This window comes from Eurytemora carolleeae, unplaced genomic scaffold (assembly GCF_000591075.1).
Source record: "Eurytemora carolleeae unplaced genomic scaffold, Eaff_2.0 scaffold1869, whole genome shotgun sequence".
Taxonomy (NCBI): domain Eukaryota; kingdom Metazoa; phylum Arthropoda; class Copepoda; order Calanoida; family Temoridae; genus Eurytemora; species Eurytemora carolleeae.
The window spans coordinates 22501-43989 of NW_019397760.1; the positions used below are offsets into that span (position 1 = coordinate 22501).

The window sequence follows — 21489 nt, forward strand, 5'->3', positions numbered from 1 at the left end:
TTGGAATATAGCAATCATTTTTGAAAATGACCCACTTGTTTTGAACTTTTAGAAAATGAATAATTTTAAAAACTATCATTTTCATGAAAACGATAAGCAACTATTTGTTTACAATTGTTTTTTCAAAAACAATTGTTAACAAAACGACAAACTGTATAAGAATTTGATTGATGATTAGCCAAAGATTACCCTGATCAGGATACTGTTATATATATCTAGGATTGCTTGAATGAATTGAAATAACGCCTTCAATTCCTTTAACTAATTTTATTCACAGAAAAAAAAAATTAATAGAAATATGATATATATATGATAAGTATTCTTATTTTATATAATTTATATAATTAGAACGAATTTGAAATTTACTATTAGTCTAGGTTCAGAATACCTTGTTGAATTATGATCAGAAAATTGGTAATTGTATCAAAGGATTAACCTATAGATAGGGTTGTTAATTGTTTTTGTAAACGATCGTTAAACAATCATTTTTTGTTTCTTTTTCAAAAATGATTGTTTCGTTTTCGGAAAAAAAACAATTGTTTTTAAAAACGACCCACTCGTTTTGAACTTATAGAAAATGAAAACGATCGTTTTTGAAAACGATTGTTTTTTAAAAAACGATCGTTTTGAAAAAAAAATTTTATTGACAATTATTTAACAATTATTAACAAAGGGTCTTTGTTAAGGATCGTTAACAAAGGTCATCGTTAACGATCATTAAGGAAGGGTTGTCGTTAAGGATTGTTAACGAAACGACAAACTTTATCAAAACGATCGATTTGGAAAAAAATTACATGCAACTTTATTAAATGTCGTCTTACATGAAGTTTAAAAGTTGTGGGGGAGTTAAAACTCCTTGATATTTTCTTAAAAACTACTTAATGAAAAGTACAGATATTCAGGTCGGTTTCCTCTCTTCGTTAAAGATTGTCAAAGAAGGGTTGTTGTTAACGATCATTAACGAAGGGTCGTCGTTAACGATCGTTAAAGAAACAACGAATTTTATAAAAAAAACGATCGTTTTAAAAACGACAATTTTTAAAAAATCAACTTTTTAAAAAAAACGATGGGTTTTAAAAACGATCGTTTCGTTTTCAATTTTTCGTCGTCGTTTTCATAATGAAACGATCGTTTTTTCTTAAAAATGAAAACGTTAACATCCCTACCTACCTATAAATAGATGTTTGTTTATCTTATAAAAACATTCAGATATTTCTACTAGTGATAACAGTGTCTTCCGATGCTCAAAGAACCAGGTTTGAAAATGTTTAAATGGGTTTTGGGTAGAGAAGGGCTTAATGTTAGACATATTTTTTCAAGTTGGTTTTAAACAATCCTAAGGCTAAATATAATTGTTAACATATTTTTTTTTTAATGACAATTTTGTATGACCTCCCTTGTACCCAAACCATTAATGTTTTCAGTTTTTTTTAATGAGATGAAGATGAAAAATTGGGCTGTGGACATGAATTTCAAATATAAACCTTTACTCTAAGTCCTCTATGGGCCTTGTTCTAGGGGGGGGCATCACAAAACAAAACAATTGCTTTTCATGTTCAGAAAAAAAAATCGTTTTTAGAAAAAAAGTTCATAAAAAATGATAATTTTTCGTTGTTTAAAAAAGGTCGTTTTTAAAAACGATCATTTTTAGAATGAATTTTCATTAACAACCATCAAAGAAGACCCATTTATTAACAATAGTTTCCTTATAAAAAAAATACATTTTTTGGTCAGAAAATCAGAGGTCAGAAAAAATTCAGTTTATTTGTTTTGATAAAAAACCTTAAAGTCAACATTTATAACCTTATATTGTCTTTGTCATAAAACTCAGATTCAAAAGTGAATTTAAAAACGATTGTTTCAAAAAAAACAATAGTTCAAGACGAGTGATTGTTTTTCAAAAACAATGATATTTTCCAAAAATCAAACCATCATTTTTAGAAAAAAAAAACGAAAAAAAATAGCATGAACAATTTAAAAATCTTCGAACAAATTTTTACTCTACAAACAAATTTTCAAAAGATTTGGGAAAAAAAAAAAAAAAAACGATCAATTTAAAAATGATTTATAACCATCCAAGGATGCCCCCCACACTATACAAAGATGCGGATCCCCCAGTCCTTACAGTGTTAATTATGCAACCAAGTTTGCTATTAACATGAATAGAACCTGTACCATATATACTTATTTACCTGAACATGGTTTCCCACAAAGTAAGAGACTTTAGAAGTGAATGTACAAATGTAGTATAAACTTGGTAAGAAACTCACGTATAAAGGACTCAATAAAGGAAACTTTACAAAGAGAAACTCAATATAACAAGCCAGGTTGAATCGATTAAAGCACTAACTTTGTACAAAACTGAGGATCAACCGAAGTTAATCCTGGAATCATAGATGAAGATAATTCTCCTCCTGGAGCTACTGGAGATTTTATCGACCCTTCTCTTCTGATCCTTCATCAAGACTCACCCTCTTCCGGGGCACAAAATGGACGTTCAGTTTGCTTTCTCTGCCGACGAAAGCACCGTTATCCATGCTCTCTAGATAAGGGTCACTAGGGTTTGAATCTCGGCCCTGTGGAAAATTCCTTCCCATGTTGGTAACAGATGCAAAGTAACGGGTTTAATTTATTTGTTATTCGTTTTCAGTCCTCAACTGACGATAAGACTTGGCTTGGGTTGAATGAACTAGGATACGGTCTCCAACATAAATACATCTTTGGATGGGTTTACAGTAGACTTTTTCTTTGACTTTTTTAAAGTATATGAATCACCTGCATTACTTTGAACAACAGATCAATTGACATGCTTAAATTCCTTACATTTCAATTTTTAGGCAGTACTATCTCCTTCTTTGAGGTTAACCCTGTACTGTGCCATTCAGATGTAGAATGGTATTATATATGAATGAAATGTATTAACATGTATTAGAGGTAGTAGTTGACATGATGGGCATCTTAGACAATTCCAAATTTTATGTTTTGCTATCATTGTTTATGAGGCTAAATTTCAATTGTTGAAATAAGAACTATTCAACACATTTAGCCATTCTTGCAGGAGGAGAAAGAATAACCGAAGAAATGATAATCTAGTTTTTGTGGCTAAACCAGAGAATTCAACAGAACACATAATAAGTAAATCTATACTTTTCTCTTCACTTAAAAATTTACAGATAGCTAAGTAATTTATAGAACTACACATACCTCTAGTTAAACATGTGCATTTAATTACCATAAGCTATGTGGCAATCTCTATTAAACCTGTGGCTTAGTGTAAAAAGCAAGTATTTTCAACTTGTACCATGAAAATTGTGTCTTAGTGAACTCTTTTACAGTTAGTGCCTGTTCTAAATCCTACATTCAGCAGACTACTATTCTAAAAGCTAGCAAATCAAACAATTTGATGTCATAATGTTTTAGAAAATGTATTATCCCAAATATAATTTTTAATGAAGAATTACTTTTACTTGTTATCATTTTTCGAAATAAGTTGACATATGCCATTTCACACAGAACAAAAAAAAAATTTGTAAAATGTTGTTTTCTTAGAATACTGATAATGAGATGCTGGAGATATTTATATTATTTAAATTAAATATTCAAATGGAGCTCTTTCATGGCTATTTATTTTTTTTACAATTACTGATATTTAGGTTAAAAACTGTCGGCATTTAAAAACCAGGATTTAAACTGTTTTTTTAAATAGGGTGTGGGAAGCCTGGTACTAATGGTGAGGTATGCTTAACAGGACAAATATGTGTTGCAGATGTAAAGAGATGTAAAGGTAAAAAGTTACAGAGAAGCAGTGTGCTACCAGTAAGTAAACACATGTAGCATTATCTGCTGCCATGATTAGTACAATCTTTATTATCTATGTTTCGTTATTTATTTTATCTTTGTTGATGTTGACCCTGACCGGCCAGTCTGGTCAGCTATTTTCACCTGTATTAATAAAGTAGTAATGTATGAAACGTTGATTTAAACTGACCTGTACAGAGCCTTGAGTTTTGGCTAGAGATAGAGTCAGAGAGACTAAATAAGAAAAAGAGTCGAGTAATCTCAGGACCTAGATTTATTACAAAAGTGGTGGCAGCAGTGGGATCTTCTATGAACCCGATCTAGATGCCCGAGACTCCGAAAGTATTCCGGAAAAAGAGTAAAGTGAAAACCTGGTTTCAGGGATTAGCCAGGGAAGTTTTAACAGGAGAAGATTTGCCTGTGAGTGGATCAAGAGTGGCTACAGGAAATACAGTGGCTACTTTTCAAGGATATCCGAGTTTACCCAGTGACGATTCTAGATTGGAAGTAGAGATGGAGGGACCATCTCACCCAGTGATGGATGGCCTAGAGGAGATGAGGCAACAGTTTCAGCAGCTCCAAGCCCAGCTAGCGGCAACTAATCGGGAACTGGCAAATATCAAGCAGAAGGATAAGGATCAAGCATTCGCCAAAACAAGGCAAGTGGAAGCTACGCCAGAGACACAGGATCCTATCGGTAGAGTAGTTGCTGTGTTAGAACGCCCTAAGGTAGAGGATTCGCAAGAGCACTATGTGTCATTGCTGAAGTCGTTGAAGGCTGGTAAAGCTGCTATGCAGACACATAGAGAGCTGAGCAAGGCGGAAGCCGATTACAAAAAGAAACTGAGGGATTTTAGCTGTGGTGCTCCACCATATGATGGTAACCCTAGCAAAGTGTTTGACTGGTGTGGTGAATTGGAGAAACATCTGTCAAGGTTTAAGTGTGAGACAATTCCCAACGAGACTGTAAAGAGGATGCTGCTAGACTGTATAACGGGGAAGGCTCAGTCGGAGATAGTATTGTTGAAACCTGATGGATTAGTTTTCGACAACTACGAGATTGGTGAGTTCTTTCAAGAATTATTGAAGAAGTTCACTCATGAGAAGGACGAAGAGGGCAGGAAGATGGAATACATGGCCAGGAGACACCCCAGGAACAAGGATAATTGACAGTATTACACGGACAAGCTGAGATTATTTGTGCAAGCCTACCCTCCAGCTAGGAGAAGTTTAGTTGAGTTCAAGAATCATATGTTGTTAGGGTTATACAACTCGGAGCGGAGGAAAACCTGCCTGCTATTTATGCCTAAAGAGATTAAGCATGAGAGGGAGATTAAGGCAGTCCTGGACCACCAGTTAGTGAACCTGAGGACTTATAACTTGGACCCCGGGGCTCCAGCCCAGGATATGGCGGGATTGCAGAGTACATACGGGTATGATAAGAGTGAGATAAGGAAGGCCCATGAGATGTTGAAGACAGGACAGGTGCCCATGGACGTCAACGCCATGCCAGGATTGGTTGAGGACGTGTCGGATGCTGAAAATTTAGATGCTGAGAGCGGGATAAATACCCTACAGAGTGGATATACGTGTTATTTTTGGAAGAAAACTGGACACCAGAAGAGGGATTGCAGGAAGTTCTAGGAATGGAAGATGAAAAACCCTCACAAGAAACCCGGGGTTAACCCTCGTAGTGTTAATTCCTGCCCCTCAATTTTGTGTTACAACTGCGGGAAAGAGGGTCATATTTCTCGAGAATGTAGAGAACGGAGAAACCAGGGAAGGTGAGGGAATGGCGGTTCTGGAGGCGGACAAATTGCAGATATGGCTAAATCCATGGCAGCGATGCAGGAAGTCCTGAAGAAACTGGTACCAGAGGCGTTTTTCCCTAGGGAGTTGCGATGATGAACGGTCGTCAACTCCTAAGATTGCAGAAAATAATGATGTGAATGTATTTAATAATCGTTTAATAAACATTTCTGTTAATCCTAATGTCCATGATTTGTGTAAGTTAGTACTGGAAGTGAATAAGGAAGTTAGGACGGAAGTATTGGATAATATAAACAATGTTATGAAGGTACATAATGACTTTATAATCTGGAAGTGAGAGGTAGTTTTAGACCTAACGGAAGTAAGGATATAGAACTTCGAGAATGGGAAAAGAATATCCTCATGTATCTGAACAATTATAATTTTGTTGAAAGGGACCGTAAAACCTTGTATGTGAAGTTCAAGTTATTTAAACAAGATATATACTGGTTAGCTCTAGTGGATACAGGCAATTTAGTGAAAGGTACTGTAGTCTAAAGTGAGTTTTGGAAGATGATAGGGGGAAAAATGTCCGAGGAAAGTAATCCTAGAGTACACACGGCAGAGAAATGAGGAAAAGGTCTGAAGGTATTGGGTAAAGGAGAGAAGATTAAGTTTTACTTGGATGGCCTGGATCGTTGATTTGAAGTAGAGCCGATTGTGATAGAAGGCCTGAATCATGCAGTAAACTTTGGAATAGAGTTTTTTCGACAGCAGGAAGTGTCTATAGCCTGTACGGAGAAAGAAGTGAAACTAGTTACCGGAAGTAAGGGGCAGGAAAGGTTAACAAGACTGTGCAGTGCCTATGGGAAACCTTTCCCTTTCATGATTAAAGGCAGAAGAGTGGATAAGGAAACCAAGAATTATGTACAAGTACTTCCAGCTGTGTGGAAAGCAGAGAGAAGGGAACCGGCAGTAAACAGCATTAGTCCAGTGGAGGAAGTGTTAGAGAGGAAGTTATGGTCTGCTGAGAAGATAACTATCCCTGCTGGAAGTGCAAAACTAGTCAAGGCGAGAACAGGATGTAATTGGAAGTGGGCTGGTGTGGTAGAATCGTTGCCTTTAGAAGATCAGGAAAAGGGGAGAAAAATTCTAGTTCCGGAAAATGCATTTGACCTGTCAGGAAGTGTACAAGCAGTGTATGTGGAGAACCATGCAGAGGAATGTGTAAAGTTGTGTGTGGGACAGAAGCTGGGCACAATACATAGTATGTGCATAGATAAACAGACTTGGATTAAGGAGGAACTAAGGGGCAGCACAGCACAGGATTTAGACGAGGAGGAAGTGTGCAATTCTCAGGAATCTGTTAACTCCCTGCAGGAGTAGGATTTCCCAACAGAACAGAGCAGAAGGAAGTTTATCAAGGATAGTTTCAAGATAGAGGAGAACGAGATTCTGAACAGAGATGCAAAGCTGAAAGAGGAAGTGATCAAACTTTTCTTGGAAAACTTTTCTACGTTAGCCCTTCATCCTAATCATTATGGCAAAACAGATTTACTGGAGCTGCGAATAGAATTACAACCAGGGGCAGTACCTAAGAGATATAAGGTGAGGCCATTGAACCCTGACCAGCGTGCAAACTTGATGGAACAATTGGATGACTGGATCCAACAGGGAATTATAGAACCTGCAAACAGTCCCTGGGCATCGCCACTAATTCCTGTGAAGAAAGAGGATGGGAGGACAAGATGGGTGACTGACCTGAGGCAGCTGAATGACGTCACCATCAAGGATGCTTACCCTCTGACGAACATCCAGGAGAACCTGCAGAAGCTGAAGGGGGCCAAGATCTTCACTTCAATTGACACCTGTTGTGCATATCATGCCATCCAGATAGAAGAAGGGAGCTTTGACACATTTCATTATATAAGGATGCCATTTGGATTGTCAAATGCCGGAAGTGTCTACAGCCAGATGTTGGACCTAGCCCTGGCACACATACCTGTGGAGTACTGGTTGTCCTACCTGGATGACACCCTGGTGTACTTCATGGACACCTGGGATCACCTTAAGCATCTGATGAGTATAGTGGAGGCTCATACAAAGGCAAAGATCAAGATTCAACCTAAGAAGACCAAGATATTCCAGACAGAAACCAAATATTTAGGACATAAAGTGAGTCAGGGTGGAGTACATTTATGTTGGATCAATATGTGAAAGATATACAGAGCTGGCCAGTTGCAAGGAAATGTCGTCATTCCTGGGGTTCACGGGTTACTACAGAGGTTTCATTCCAAGGTACTTGGCTTTGACCAACAGGATGAATAGTCTTAAGAAGGCTGAGAAATTTGTGTGGACTGAAGATATGGAGAAGGATTTTGTGGAGTTGAAGGCGGAGTTTTCAGCAGGGCGTATACAGGCTTATCCAGACTTTGATTCAGATGAACCATTTATTCTTACGACGGACTGGTCGTCTCTAAACATTGCAGGGGTTCTGTCTCAGAAACAAGAGGGAGTAGAGCGTTTCCCAGGCTGTTGGGGGCGGAAGTGTAATTGTTATGAGAGGCACTATTCCAGTGCCAAGGGTGAGCTCCTTGCCCTGGTGAAGTGTATGAAGAAGTGGGAACATATTCTGAAGTACCGACCCCCCTTTCTAGTCTATACTGATGCTGCTAGCTTGAAGTATATCGTGAATCTGAAGTCATAGGAAACTATTTTTCAATACTGGTACGAGGAGCTGGCTAATTTGAATTCATTGTGATACATAAGAAGGGAAGTGAGAATGTTGATGCAGATGCTTTGAATTCATTGTGATACATAAGAAGGGAAGTGAGAATGTTGATGCAGATGCTTTGTCCGGAGCCAAACATTTGGATGAACCAACAGAAGAAGGCAATGAAGAATATCAAGAAGCCAAGAAGTAGGAGAGATGAAGATAACTTTGCATCAGAGCTAGACAGAAACCCTGTGGAAATAGGACGAGAGGCGGAAGTTTGCCGGATATCCGCCTCTCTCAAGATTCTCAAGACCATGCTTACATTGATTCTACTTCTTGATTTGGTTATGAAGGCTGAGGGGATCATGGACTGGAGGGAATCTCCATTCTCTATGCAGGCGTTCGACTGCACCACGCCCCACGATGATCAACAAGCTGCAACTGCCCGAGGACTGTTTCATCCTGAAGAAGAAGATGGCCGAGAAGCTAGCGGTAACGCATGATGCCTGGATCCTAGGTGAGGAATATGTCCATGAATTTTCCCGTGTGGTTTGTACTGCAACTATCTCCCGTTTTAGGGGATATTGTGGTGCTTACTCACACTGTAAATTTATGGACGTACTGCAAGTAGAGTCAGAGGAGCCTGAGACTCTGGAACAATGTGTGGTTGCGAAGAAGGGCTTCTATAACTCTCCTGATGGCAAGAAGGTGAAGATCTCCCCTGGTGAAACCATCCTCTATCGATATGTAGAGTATGGTTCTATCACCATGCACCCCACCAATACCTATTGCCAGGGTGTGTCCCTTCCCTTACATAAAGGCACCCTGGCGGATCAGTCCTTGGTCCTTACCCAGATCTGATTTTCCATCCTACGTGAAGTTTACATCAGATCGAAAGGAGGGAAGACAGCTGCAAAGTTCTCCAGAATTGCTCTCCCATCGGACTGTAACAGGCAGTGGTGCCTTGATGGGCCCAAAGTCTACCTGCTGGAAAAGCAAACACAATCCTGTCCTTATAAGAGGATTCATACCGCCAGCCTGAGATCAGAAGGAACCAATATGATAATCTTGGAGGACCTTGCCATGTTGTTCAACACCACAAAGAAGAAGGTCCTCACATTGCCTGGTTGTCCTCAGTTAACCTTGTATCATACTACTCTGGACACTGTATACCTTACCTTTGACAAGAGAGCTGCTGGCCTACCTGAGATTGTGAGTAGAGATGTGAGAAGCGACCAGGACCTGCTCCCTACCCTCAAGTACCTGGAGCATCAGAATCCCTTGGCCCTGAGTGACCTCAAGGACCAGGTTGAACGTGGCGGATGTTCTACCTGGTTGAATATTAAAAATGATCAAGATTATCTTCATCCCATGCGTCGTGAGCCTGGACTATTCGTGCCCAGGACCAGAGAAATCATACATGAGTACCACTGCAGGATGGTTGAGGTTCCAATTGCAGAAGCTCCAATCTGCATGCACGGAGATCCAGTCCTAGTACGTGGGGGAAAGTTCATGGCGAATCTGGACTCCCGTGTAATTACTCCCCACATTTCAGAGCAGCCCTGTAATGACAGGTACCCCACCCTGCTGCAGTCTACTTTCTCTGGTTTGATATCAGTATCAACACGGGTAATCCAGGTGGAGGCTCCAGCTCCGATGAAAGTGTCCAGCTCCTATAAGCCTATTGAAACCCTTGCAACACTCTATACTATGGAGGAATTAAAGAACTGGGAGAGTTACCAGTGATTACCCTCATTCCAACACTCCCAACACCAACAGTTACTCAACGATCTCTGTGATGAAGACTCCTGTGCATATGGAGGTTGCAGTACCATGGCTGGAATGAACCTCGAGGATCTCAAGAAACATATTCAAGAAGGAAGCAAAGCAGTGTTTGCCTCAATCAACCCCTTTGGACCTATGTTCCGCAAAAACGAGCACCTGAAAACCTTCTTGAGTACTATGTTGTTAATTGAGTACAGTATGCTAACTATATCAGTAGTGATCAGTGGGTGCGTTGATCACGAGACTCACCCTCAATTGGGCTCGTTTAAAGAATAAGAAGAGACTTGAACCAAACCTATCCAACTTGAGCCCCTGATGTCTAGTGCTGGGGACGTATGATGACTGAGAGATTGTTAGAATTGCATTGAACAAAAGCTCTCATCACCTTTCCTTGGGGCATTTGTAGCATTATCTGCTGCCATGATTAGTACATCTTTATTATCTATGTTTCGTTATCTATTTATCTTTGTTGATGTTGACCCTGACCGGCCAGTCTGGTCAGCTATTTTCACCTGTATTAATAAAGTAGTAATGTATGAAACGTTGATTTAAACGGACGTGTACAGAGCCTTGAGTTTTGGCTAGAGATAGAGTCAGAGAGACTAAATAAGAATAAGAGTCCAGTAATCTCGGGACCTAGATTTATTACGCACATTAGGTTTAATTCAAGATCATTTTTCCAAACCCTATGTTATATGTCCTAACCAGTTTGTACATTGCTGGTTTGTTAAAGTTATGTAAAATTCTGGCCTAACATGTATTCATTTTTAAGTTTAATAAAGTTCAGTAAAGTTCTTGTTAGCTCATTTTGACAATTCTCTTTTTAGGAGAGACATTTTAAAATTCTTTTTCATATTGTCCAGCTCTGCACTTAAATATTAATATTCAAATTGGAAAAAAATACTTTAATTATTATTAGTAGGATTATGCAAGTGAAATGAAGCAAACATTTCTAATCAACTAATTTAATGAAGGGCTAAGGGTTCTGATCTGTTTATTAAAGGGACTGTAAAGGAAAAATGAAAGGGGGTATAGGCTGAAAGCTAATCCCTTTAGCTCTTGATCGTGACCCATGATAGTTTTATCTGATGTTCCTGTCTCGAGAAATTGATACAAAACTGTATTAAAATTACACGAAAATTCATATATGTAAAATATAGAAAATCTTAAACTTAAATCACATGACCAGAACTATCACCAATGGCAGAGCAGTATACTGGTCGTGTCTCCGCCTGTATCACGTGACCACTTTACTGCACTGCGATTGATGGAATTTCTGGTCAAGCAATACGGACGTATAAATAATATTATGAATTAAATCTATAAAAAAATAGAAATAACAAATATAAAATTAGAATTGGAGTAAGCCTAAGTTTTAATTAGCTTTCTCTGGGATAAAATCGTTTTCAGATTGGTTGCATATTTGCTGAATTTGATCTATTTAAACCCACTACTTTTAAACAAAATTTTATATATATTAATTTTCGTATAAATTTGACAAAGTTGTAACTCAGTTTCTCGAGATAGGAACATCAGATATAACTTTCATGGGTCGAGATCGAGAGCTAAAGTGATTAGCTTTCAGCCTATACCCCCTTTCATTTTTCCTTTACAGTCCCTTCAAGAAAAAAATCAAGATAGGTTTTCATTGCCAACCAAATGTTCTACTAATTTTTAATTTTAATACATTTATTTTTAAATCGAGGGTTAAAGGCTGAATGTGAACCAGTTGGAAACTCTTGTTGCGGAGATAGAAGAACTGTTGGAAAAAAATGCAAGGAGGTTAGACTTATGCTCAGTTTGTTCAGCCTTTAAGAGTAGGTACTGATACATGCATGAACTACTGAGTGCAGTCTCAAATTATCAAGTATATGTCAGCTGGTTTAATGCTAGGGATATTGAACTACATTTGAGTCCTGGAAGACCAATAGATTGAATAGACACAGAGTGGACCAATATCCAGCTGACTAGGGACAGGGGCGTACGAGGGCTTTTGTTTAGGGGGGGGGGGGGACAATTTGCGCGTGTAAGCACGCAAAAAAAAATGTTTGGTCCCCCCCTTGGCAACATTGGTCCCCCCCCCCTTAAAAACCCCTTTTTTGAAAAAATATTAATACCTTTTTTAAATTTTTTTTGCCCCCCCTCTCCCACCTGGACTTATTTTGTTCACCATAAAAATACACCGAAAAGACTACTTTTTTGGGTGTTACTAACCTTAGAGTCTAAAAATTATTCCTTTGCTTGAAAAACTAACTTTTTGACTTTATAAATTTATCACTTAACTCCATCACAGCTAACTAAATCAATAATCACAGCATCATTAAAAATTATATTTTTAGGAATAAACTAAATTTCTTCTGAAATTTTTAGATAGAATTTACTCAATCTACATTTTAACCGAATCTTTTAAGCTACAATTTTCTGGGATTTGCTTGCACAAACATTTCAATGATTTTTTTCAGTAGAGAGCTCAGACAGCCTTATAGGGTGTAAAGCTATAAGTGCAAGATCGTTAAGTCTGCTCTCCGTCATAGTACATCTTGTGTAAAGAAATATTCTCTTTAGAAGGCTAAAATTTTTCTCTCCTTGTATTAACAGTGAATTTAGACAAATCCTTAGTCTTTGTCATTGTCAGGTGTTACTTTCTAAACGTAGTTTCCTTTTAATTTTGTATTTTTGGAACTCCCAGGGGGGGCAAGAGAACTACTGCCCCCCCTAGGTACACCACTGTACCTGACCTGAGGAAGGAAATGCAAGCAGATGTAATATTAAAAGAGCCTCCCCCATGGATGCCCCCCCTCAGCCTCTCAGGAAGGGCACGCGTAGAGGGGGGCGGGGGAGCGAGTCCCCCCCTTGTACGCCCCTGACTAGGGACCACAAACAACTTATTTAGCCCTATTAAGGCTGGGGGATCTGAATCTATGTAAAGCCTGGGGGGAGGGAGCGTTTGGTACCCCCCCCCCCTATATCACAGCCCAATTTTTCAAGGCCAGCTCATAGAAAAAAAATTAGACCGATAACTTTAATAGTTTGGCTGCTAGAGAAGGTTGAAAAAATGCTTAAAAAAGGGTGAAAAAAATGAAAAACATATTTTTTTCTTTTATACAAATATCAAAGTGTGACACATGTTTCTACATGCATTTTTCAAGGGCTTTTCAAAAATATAGTTTTTAGATCTGTAGCTTTAATCACAAAAAAGTTTTAGGCTATTTTAGATTTTTTTCACAGACCAGACTTTTTTTTCTGCCCTGTACCCTACCCTATATGTTAAAAAAAAATAGTTTTTTGCCAAAAAATCCTTTAAATTACTATTTATTAAAAGTCACAACATTCACGGTGATAGTGTCAAAAATGAAAGTGCTAGGACAAAAAAACTACAAAGGGGACCCCCCCCCCCCGCTGTTTAGGGTTAAGGGCATGCTGGGCTGCCAAATTGTGTGTGACAATCTTAGAGATCAGGAGGAGGACGTCATTGTGGTTGAAAGAAGTTAATTTTAATAAAATATGTTCAAACTATTCACAATTATTGAATATTCAAAATGATTTAAATCAGATGTCTGTATTGGTTTTTATTTAAAAGAACATGCAAATTGTTTTTAAAGTTTCCAACTTTATTATGCTGTAAGTACTGATAATGTATTAGTTGCATGCACAATTTTTACTGCAGTTTTGCAAGATTGTGAAAAAGAATGGGGGTCTTATTTATATAAAATGTGAAAGAACTTAGTGTAAACAGCTGATCTACAGCTCTGCTGTGTTTAGACTTTTGTGTGGCCAAGTGAGAGAGCCAGAAATATATAAGAAAAACATAATTAGAGCCATCATTCTTTTCAGGACACATATACTTGTAGTAGAGTCGAGTTTAATGAATTTGAGCTGTGTCTCAAATCCACCTAAAACCGGTTTCAATTGAGAGCCGACTTAAATCTTGAAACATTAAATGCAATTTTAAGTGGAACAAACCATATCTGAGCCGAGTCTCAAATTTAAGTTGCTGCTCAAATTCTTTAAATTCGGCCACAAAAGTCTTTAATTAACTAAGAGAATACCATGCACTGTTTAAACATTCTGTGTGAATTTCAGTTTACCTAGTTGATATCACGAAACAAAAATCATTTACAAAGAAGATATAGGATTTTTGATTGTGACTCAATTTTCATGTCTATTGTAGTCTGTAGATTAATCAATAATTAAAATGTTATTAGGGTGGTCGATGTGTGCGCTTTTTTGATGGTGTATCAGAATGTGTTGGAGGTAGGAGTTTAGATTTTTTGGTTAAAAATAAAGATTTAATTTAATTTTACTAAAATTAAATCAAAATATGGGTGTGGTATCAGTTTGCCCAATCATGTTTCACCTAATAACGTTTCATCTAAAACGTTTCAGCCAATAATGTTTCACCCAATACAGGGTTTCACCCAATCTATATTTCACTTAAATACTAGCTATGTTCACCCAAATTATATTTCACCCAATTCATGTTTAGCCCAAACTACGCTTGCTTAAGAGTTTCACCCCCCCCAAAGAAATTTTATTTGAAATTATAACAATTAAATTTTTGAATCTATAAAAGTTGTATAAATAAGGATGCAGTTGATATTCTATTCTAGTACTGCTCAAGTAAGGCATCTTCTCAGGGGCCAAACATAAACCCCTAGCCCATTCTAGCTGCAGGCCTAGGCCCAGAAATTCTCTTAACCTAACCTAACCCAAAATAAGGTGAGATACTATACATATTACTTAACATTTAAGAACCCATAAATTGTCTTAACCTAACCTAACCCAAATAAGATGAGAGACAGAATATTACTTAACATTTAAGAGGCCTCAGCGCTCAGCCCCTAGCCCATACTAGCCGCAGGGGTTTATGAGTTATGATCAGAAATTGGGCAATAATTTCTTGTGCAAAAATTGGATGAAAATCTTAAATAAGTGTAGTTTGGGCGAAACTTGAGTTGGGTGAAAAATAATTTGGGTGAAATGTAGTATTGTGTAAGACATGAATTGGGTAAAAAGTTATTGGGTGAAACTTTATTTTACCTAAAATTGGGTGACACATTTTGGGTGAAACATTATTGGGTGAATTATGTTCTACTAACATATAAAAATGGCACATGTTAAGAGTTAAAATGTAAAATAAAGCCAGAGTAAAATAATTACTTCACATTTGTAGCAAAAACTACAATAACTACAACAACAACAACCACTACAACTACAACAACTACCCCGTCATGTATCCAGTTATGTACTGCAGTAAGTTGCTAACTTCAGATTAATTACTTTCTCATTATAATTTTAACAAAATTTCTAATTTAAAATGAATGTCAAACAAGTCTTGAAGCTTTAAAAACTGACAAAAACCATTTTTATAAATATATATTATTTTGTGATAATTGTGATAATAAGGTTTTGTAATGTGTTACAGAGCCCAATGGATTTGGATACTCTTTAAATCTAGTTTAATTTAGTATGTTCAAAGCGGCTTTAAGGGTCCAAGACCACCTCAGGAAAATACAATAAACTTTAATTTCAATCAAAAGCATTAATATCATACATAAAGTTAGTCCCACTAAACATAGAAGTTAAAGGAAGAGACCGGCTAGACATGGTATTTGAGCTGAAATAACTTTAGGATTAATTTGATACCAATGAGACAGTTTTGCAGTGTGAAATTTTAAATATGAGCTAAAGTGGATTGTAATATTTTACTATTTGTTTCAATCAACAAAAGAATCGTTATTTTTTACAATTTTTAAATAACATTGACAAAACGAGTAACAAAAAATATTGTTCAAACTAGTTGCATGTTTAAAAACAGGATCGAGAAAAATAATGAACTTATAACATTGAAAATAATTCATTGAAAATAATTCATTGAAAATAATTCATTGAAAATAATTCTTTTTAATATTTTGCAGGTTTGTGAAATTCTTTCAGCTAGGGTTGTTTGTTGGAGGTTTTTTATTTTCATTGTGAAGACACCTCATTATAAAGAATCTGTGAATAATTATAGAAACAGCCAAGGTAATGAAGATAATGATATAATCGATTCTACAGTTCTGCTATGGCTTTCATTGGTAATTTTTTTTGAAGAAATTATTCTTTCAAATATTTTTTTAATGTTTTGTCCATGTTATAAAATAATTGTAAAAGAACTTTCTTCTGCTGACTGAAACAACTGGTGAAATATTACTAACAACTTTACGTTCTTATTTAAAATTGTAAACCTTAAAAATGTCTCTTTGTAATCAAATAAATCCTAGGTTTTCCTCTACAATACTGCTGTTGACTTAAAAGTCAGCTTAATAAAATAAAAGAATCCCAAAAGGCTATTTATTAACTGTTTAAAGTGAAAAATGCAAATGTTTTAAAATAGTTTGTAAAGTGAGATTAAAATTGATTGGTTAGAAAATAAAAATAAGGAACTATTGATGAATATATGTGATCACGTCATAAGGAGTATTGTAGAGCTTCAGGATGGTAGAACGCAGATCAACAATAACTTGAACAACAGGGCTCACGCCAGGCTTCGGTTTATCATGTCGGGTTTGAGGGATTTTGTGAATCCTCTATGTTCGCATGATTGTCTTGGAACTCTAGCCACTGTAATATACAAACTATAAAGAGTTGTCTCCCTTATATTTTGAATTTGTTTTAACAAATGCACTTTCAGCTCAACTACCATGCCTAGGCGGTCTCTTCCTGAAAAAATAATAAAGTATAATGAAAAATACATAGAGGGCTTCAGCTGGTTATGAAAAAAAATTTGTTGAAAAGAATATTTGCCTGTGAAAAATCACTATACATTTTGATTATCATATTTTGTGGAACCAACTGCATGCGTATTAAATCTACTCAAGCAAAAAATTTTAAAAACTACTAAAAAATAAAAGTCACAGCCTCTTTAGATTTTAAAGAACAGCACTATAAAATTCATAATAATTTCCATGCTAAATGGGGCTTTCTGTATCTAATAATTATTCATTGTATTAAATTTAGAACTGCTTAAACCGTGGAGAGAATAACTATAAAGAATATAAGGGAGATAGCCTGTATGAAGAAGGAGGAGATAGCCTGTATGAAGGAGGAGTTTGTAATTCTTTTGAGTGAAAATTGTAATAAATTGGGTTTTCTAAAAAATAATTATTCCCACAAAAATCTCAGCCCTTCCAGTAGGTATTCTCCAAATATTTAATTAATTTTCGATAACCTTAACAATGGGAGAAGCTGAAAAGCCTATTCTTCTACAATTAATACAAATTCATAAAATTAAAAAAAAATTCTGTAACATTAAGATTTTTTATTAGTAATAAAATGATTATGAAAAAAAAAATATTTTTGTTCTTATCTTTTTAAAATTAATCGATTTTTTAAGATTGTTTTTGAAATAAAAGGAAATAATTAGAAATAATTTTTAAAATTTTTTAAACAAAATATTTATATTTCTCTTATAACCCTTTACATTATAGTCTAATGTACGATATTTAAAACATTTACGGCATTTTTAATAGATTACATTGTGCGTAGGGTTTCCACCGGAATTCCGGGTTACGGTTTACGTACGGAAATGATCCGGAAATTTTTTCCATTTCCATTATGGAAAAGGTTCCGGAAAATCGGAATTCCGGAACGATTTTTTTCCGTAAAACGGAAATTTCCGGAACGTTTTTCCGGAATTACGGATCGTTACGGAATTCCAGAACGTTCCGGAAATTTCCGGAACGTTCTGGAATATCGTTCCGGAAATTTTCCGGAAAATCGTTCCGGAAATTTTACGGTTTCCATTCCGTAAAACGGAAATTTTTCAGGTTTACGTGACGTAAACCGGAAAATTTTCGGTTTCCATTTATACCGGAATTATCCCAGGATTCCGGTTTACGCAACAAATTTCCGGATCATTCCATTTCCAAAATGGAAATTTTTTTCCGGAAAAATGGAAACCCTAATTGTGCGATCACTACAGAATAGCAGAATAGATTTTACATTTGATTATTTTTAAAAAAAATTATTAATTTTAGATTTCATTACCGAGCCGTTTTTTGGCTTGGTAATGGGAATAAGTGTACGAAAATATTTACGGATTTTATATCATGATGTAAAAAATATTTTCAGGTTCATTTTTATCCGTGCATGAGGTAAAAATATAGAATAGAAAATCTTTTATATTTTCAGTTAGGCGATATATATGAAAAATGCTTATCCCAAGTAACAATTTTGCAGAAAATCCGCAGAAATTCCCAGAAATCTTTCCTGGGAATCCCCAGAATTTCCCAGGAATCTTTCACAGGAAAATCCGGTGAAAATGTCGACAGCTATTCTAAGGAATTTCTCGTAACCCATTCCGAGAAACCAGGTCGGAGGAATTTCTTGAAACCCATTCCAAGGATTTTCTCATAACTCTATCCAAGAATTTCTTGTAACCAATTGCAGGGAATTTCTTGTTGCCAATTCCGTTGACAAAGTTTATGGAAATTCTTGGGAATTTCCAGTGAAAAGTTCTTCAAAACCAATTCCTGGGAATTTCCTATTCCCAAAATTTTCTCAAGAGTTCCTCAGGAATATCTTGAAATATTCTCAGCATATTCCTGTGTAAATTCACTGACCAGGACTTAGGCCCAATAATAGTGAATAACTCAATAACTATATTGCCCCTCCAACTTTTTAGAAGTATAACCATCTTCTCAGTCAGAATATTATAGTTGTTTTTGATCTTACTGAAGTTGTCATGTATTTTGTTTGTTCAGACAACAAAATTGTCAAGAAAAAAAAAATTTCAAAATATTTTTTAAAAGATGGTTTTAAAGTAAATTGTCATTTTTTTTATCAATAAGGATGCAAAGAAAAAAAGATTTAGTTTGGGCAGTGCATAATAGAAGAGAACCTCCGAGACACCTTATGAAAAAAACAGTACTTGAAAATTCTGTAGTGAATATTTCTCAGGAATTTCTTGAGAAAAAATGCAGAGAAATTCTCAGGAATTTCACTAAACTTATTCTCTTATTTAATTCCCCTAAAAATCCATAAATTTGTTGACCAAGTCCTAAGAATTTCTCAGGAATTTCCGGAGAAGCATTCAGGAGAATTTCTCGATACTAATTCTCTTTTTAACCCCTTAAAATCTGTAAACATGGTGACCAAGTCCTAAGAATTTCCTAAGAAATTCTTAGATATTTTTTTGAGAAAAATTACAGAAAAATTCTCAGGAATTTCTCGAAACTTATTCTCTTATTTAATTTCCCTAAAATTCCGTAAACTTGGTAACCAAGTCATAAGAATTTCTCAGAAATTTCCGGAGAAGTAATCAGGAGAAATTCTCAGGATTTTCTTGGGGTGAATTAAATAAATTTCCCCAAAGATCCGTAAACAAGTCATAAGAATTACTCAGGAATTTCCGTAGAAGTATTCCAGAGAAACTCTGAGGAATTTCATGGGGAAAAATTCCGTAAAATTTTTCAGGAATTTCTCAAAACTGTGATCCCACAAAAATCTCTCATTTTGGGGACCAATTCTGGTGAATTTCTTGAGAATTTTCAAAAGAATCAGTTACAGGCAATGAATCTCAAGAAATTCCTCGTAAATTCTTCAAAGAAAGTTACCATGGTTGGGGAATCTGGGAAAATTCCTCACTTTTGTTACTTGGGAAAAAGCATTTTAAATATTTTAAACATTATGTATACAGAAAGTTTTTTGTAGCCATTTTAAAGGTTTATGTATTTAAAAATCATTTTAATCATGGTAAATGTCCAAAAGTTACGTCAAAATTTTAAAATTCGAAATAGTTTTGACTATCTCATCAATCTCCACAGACCATGGAGATGATGGAGAACGATCAGTAGTTAACGTCCATGCTTGTGGGAATAGGCAATCTTTTGAGAAAATTTCTCAAAAATTTACAAGTAATTAATAGTTGAAAGTGAATGTTCTTTGCTTCTTGTAAAATCATTTGCTAGAGATTCCTGTCTCTCAATTGCTCAGCTACTCCCATGTATAACAATGTTAAATGATCCATAATTAATATTATATTCATTATCAAGGTATATGAGTATATAACTGAGGTACAGCAAAAAATCTTTTGTACAAGTTGGGTTTCGTAGTATATGAGTACAGAAATAATGTACAAGGACAGATATCGTTCATATATCTATAGGCATTGACCGCATTGTCAGCGTTCATATTTGTTATTTTCATATACTCCAGCAGATGGCGTAAATAAGGGAAGTAATAGGGGTTTTTTACCCCCCCCCCCCTCTAGAATCCTGGGGGACCCCCTAGAATCCTGGGGGACCCCCTAGAATCCTGGGGGACCCCCTAGAATCCTGGGGGTATAACCCAGTAAACATAGTTGGGAACTTTTTTCCATGGAACCATCTGAGGACCTATTCCCCAGAATTTCCCTGATATTTCCCCGATGTTGAGTCCCAAATTTAGAGAATTATTGGGGACCAATTTCTCGTATTCTCGTTTCCCCTTTTTTATGATAAATTCCTAGAAAAATTTATTTCGAGAATTTTATCTCCAATAAATCTGGAGATATTCTGGAAACAAAATTCTCCAAGTCTTAGTTGCGAGAAAAAAAAGAAAATAGGTTGCTCTCAAAAAAGGTAAAAACATGGGGAAAATGCATTAATATGCCATTAGTTTTAAGCGTATTTTGACACTTAGTGGGGGCGAAAATTCATGAAAGAATAGTTACTGAAAAACTGGGTAAAATTATTGAGTGTGTGTTCCAAGTTTTTCTTCAAATCATTTTCCCTGCACCCTTATTCAATTTTTTTTAATTCTTATAATGTAAACCCTTAATATAAAAACAAAATCAAAAAGGATAAAGCATTGTTATGAGTTATGACCAAATTATTTTTTAATTGATAAATAATTTAACTTTATCTCCAATATATCAACACTTGTCTTTTGTCAAAATACTGTATATTTCGAACCATCTATTTCTAAAAACTTTCTTTCTGAGTTTTTATGTATTTAGTCTGTTGAAATTTGATCCCAAAAATGTGTCTCAATTTGGGTTTATAATTGTGACAGGGTTGTCAACTTGTTTATTTCAAAATCTTAGACATAGATATCATAAATATTAGTAAACTGCACCTGAACCATCTAAATTTCTTAAAAATTATCAGTTATTATTTAACAATTACCCCTGTACACACACCCCCCGGACTAAAATGTTAAAATATTGTGAATAATGAACAAGAGAGGGGGGGGGGGGTCATAAGGAGACAAGTCTGAGAAATCTCATAAATAAAAATATAAATCTTTAACTGGCAAAGCATTGCTTAACGTTTTAAGAAAGTTTTCAGACTAGTATCAAAGTCAAACTGATCAGCAATTGACTGTTTTAATTATATCTATATTTCATTTCGATGTTTAACAGGTCATATTTTTACTCTCTAATATTTATATCAAATTCATTTATTCAAATTTTGTTTAAA

The 21489-nt window shown here is 35.7% G+C and overlaps 1 protein-coding gene across 2 annotated transcripts; it reads left to right on the forward strand.

The window, feature by feature from the left end:
- The first annotated feature begins 343 nt into the window (after positions 1-343).
- Positions 344-17191, forward strand: LOC111715816 (uncharacterized). Of its 2 annotated transcripts, none has more exons than XM_023491195.1 (9): positions 344-414; positions 1177-1256; positions 3059-3135; positions 3707-3784; positions 11754-11830; positions 14254-14302; positions 15222-15301; positions 15517-15555; positions 17048-17191. In XM_023491195.1, exons 1-9 carry the CDS (start codon positions 400-402, stop codon positions 17156-17158), a joined length of 606 nt encoding a protein of 201 aa, XP_023346963.1. In that variant the 5' UTR covers positions 344-399; the 3' UTR covers positions 17159-17191. The 2 variants fall into 2 exon arrangements, with proteins under 2 accessions (XP_023346963.1, XP_023346964.1); XM_023491196.1 differs by having other exon boundaries at positions 356-414; positions 1210-1256.
- Positions 17192-21489: the final 4298 nt, after the last annotated feature.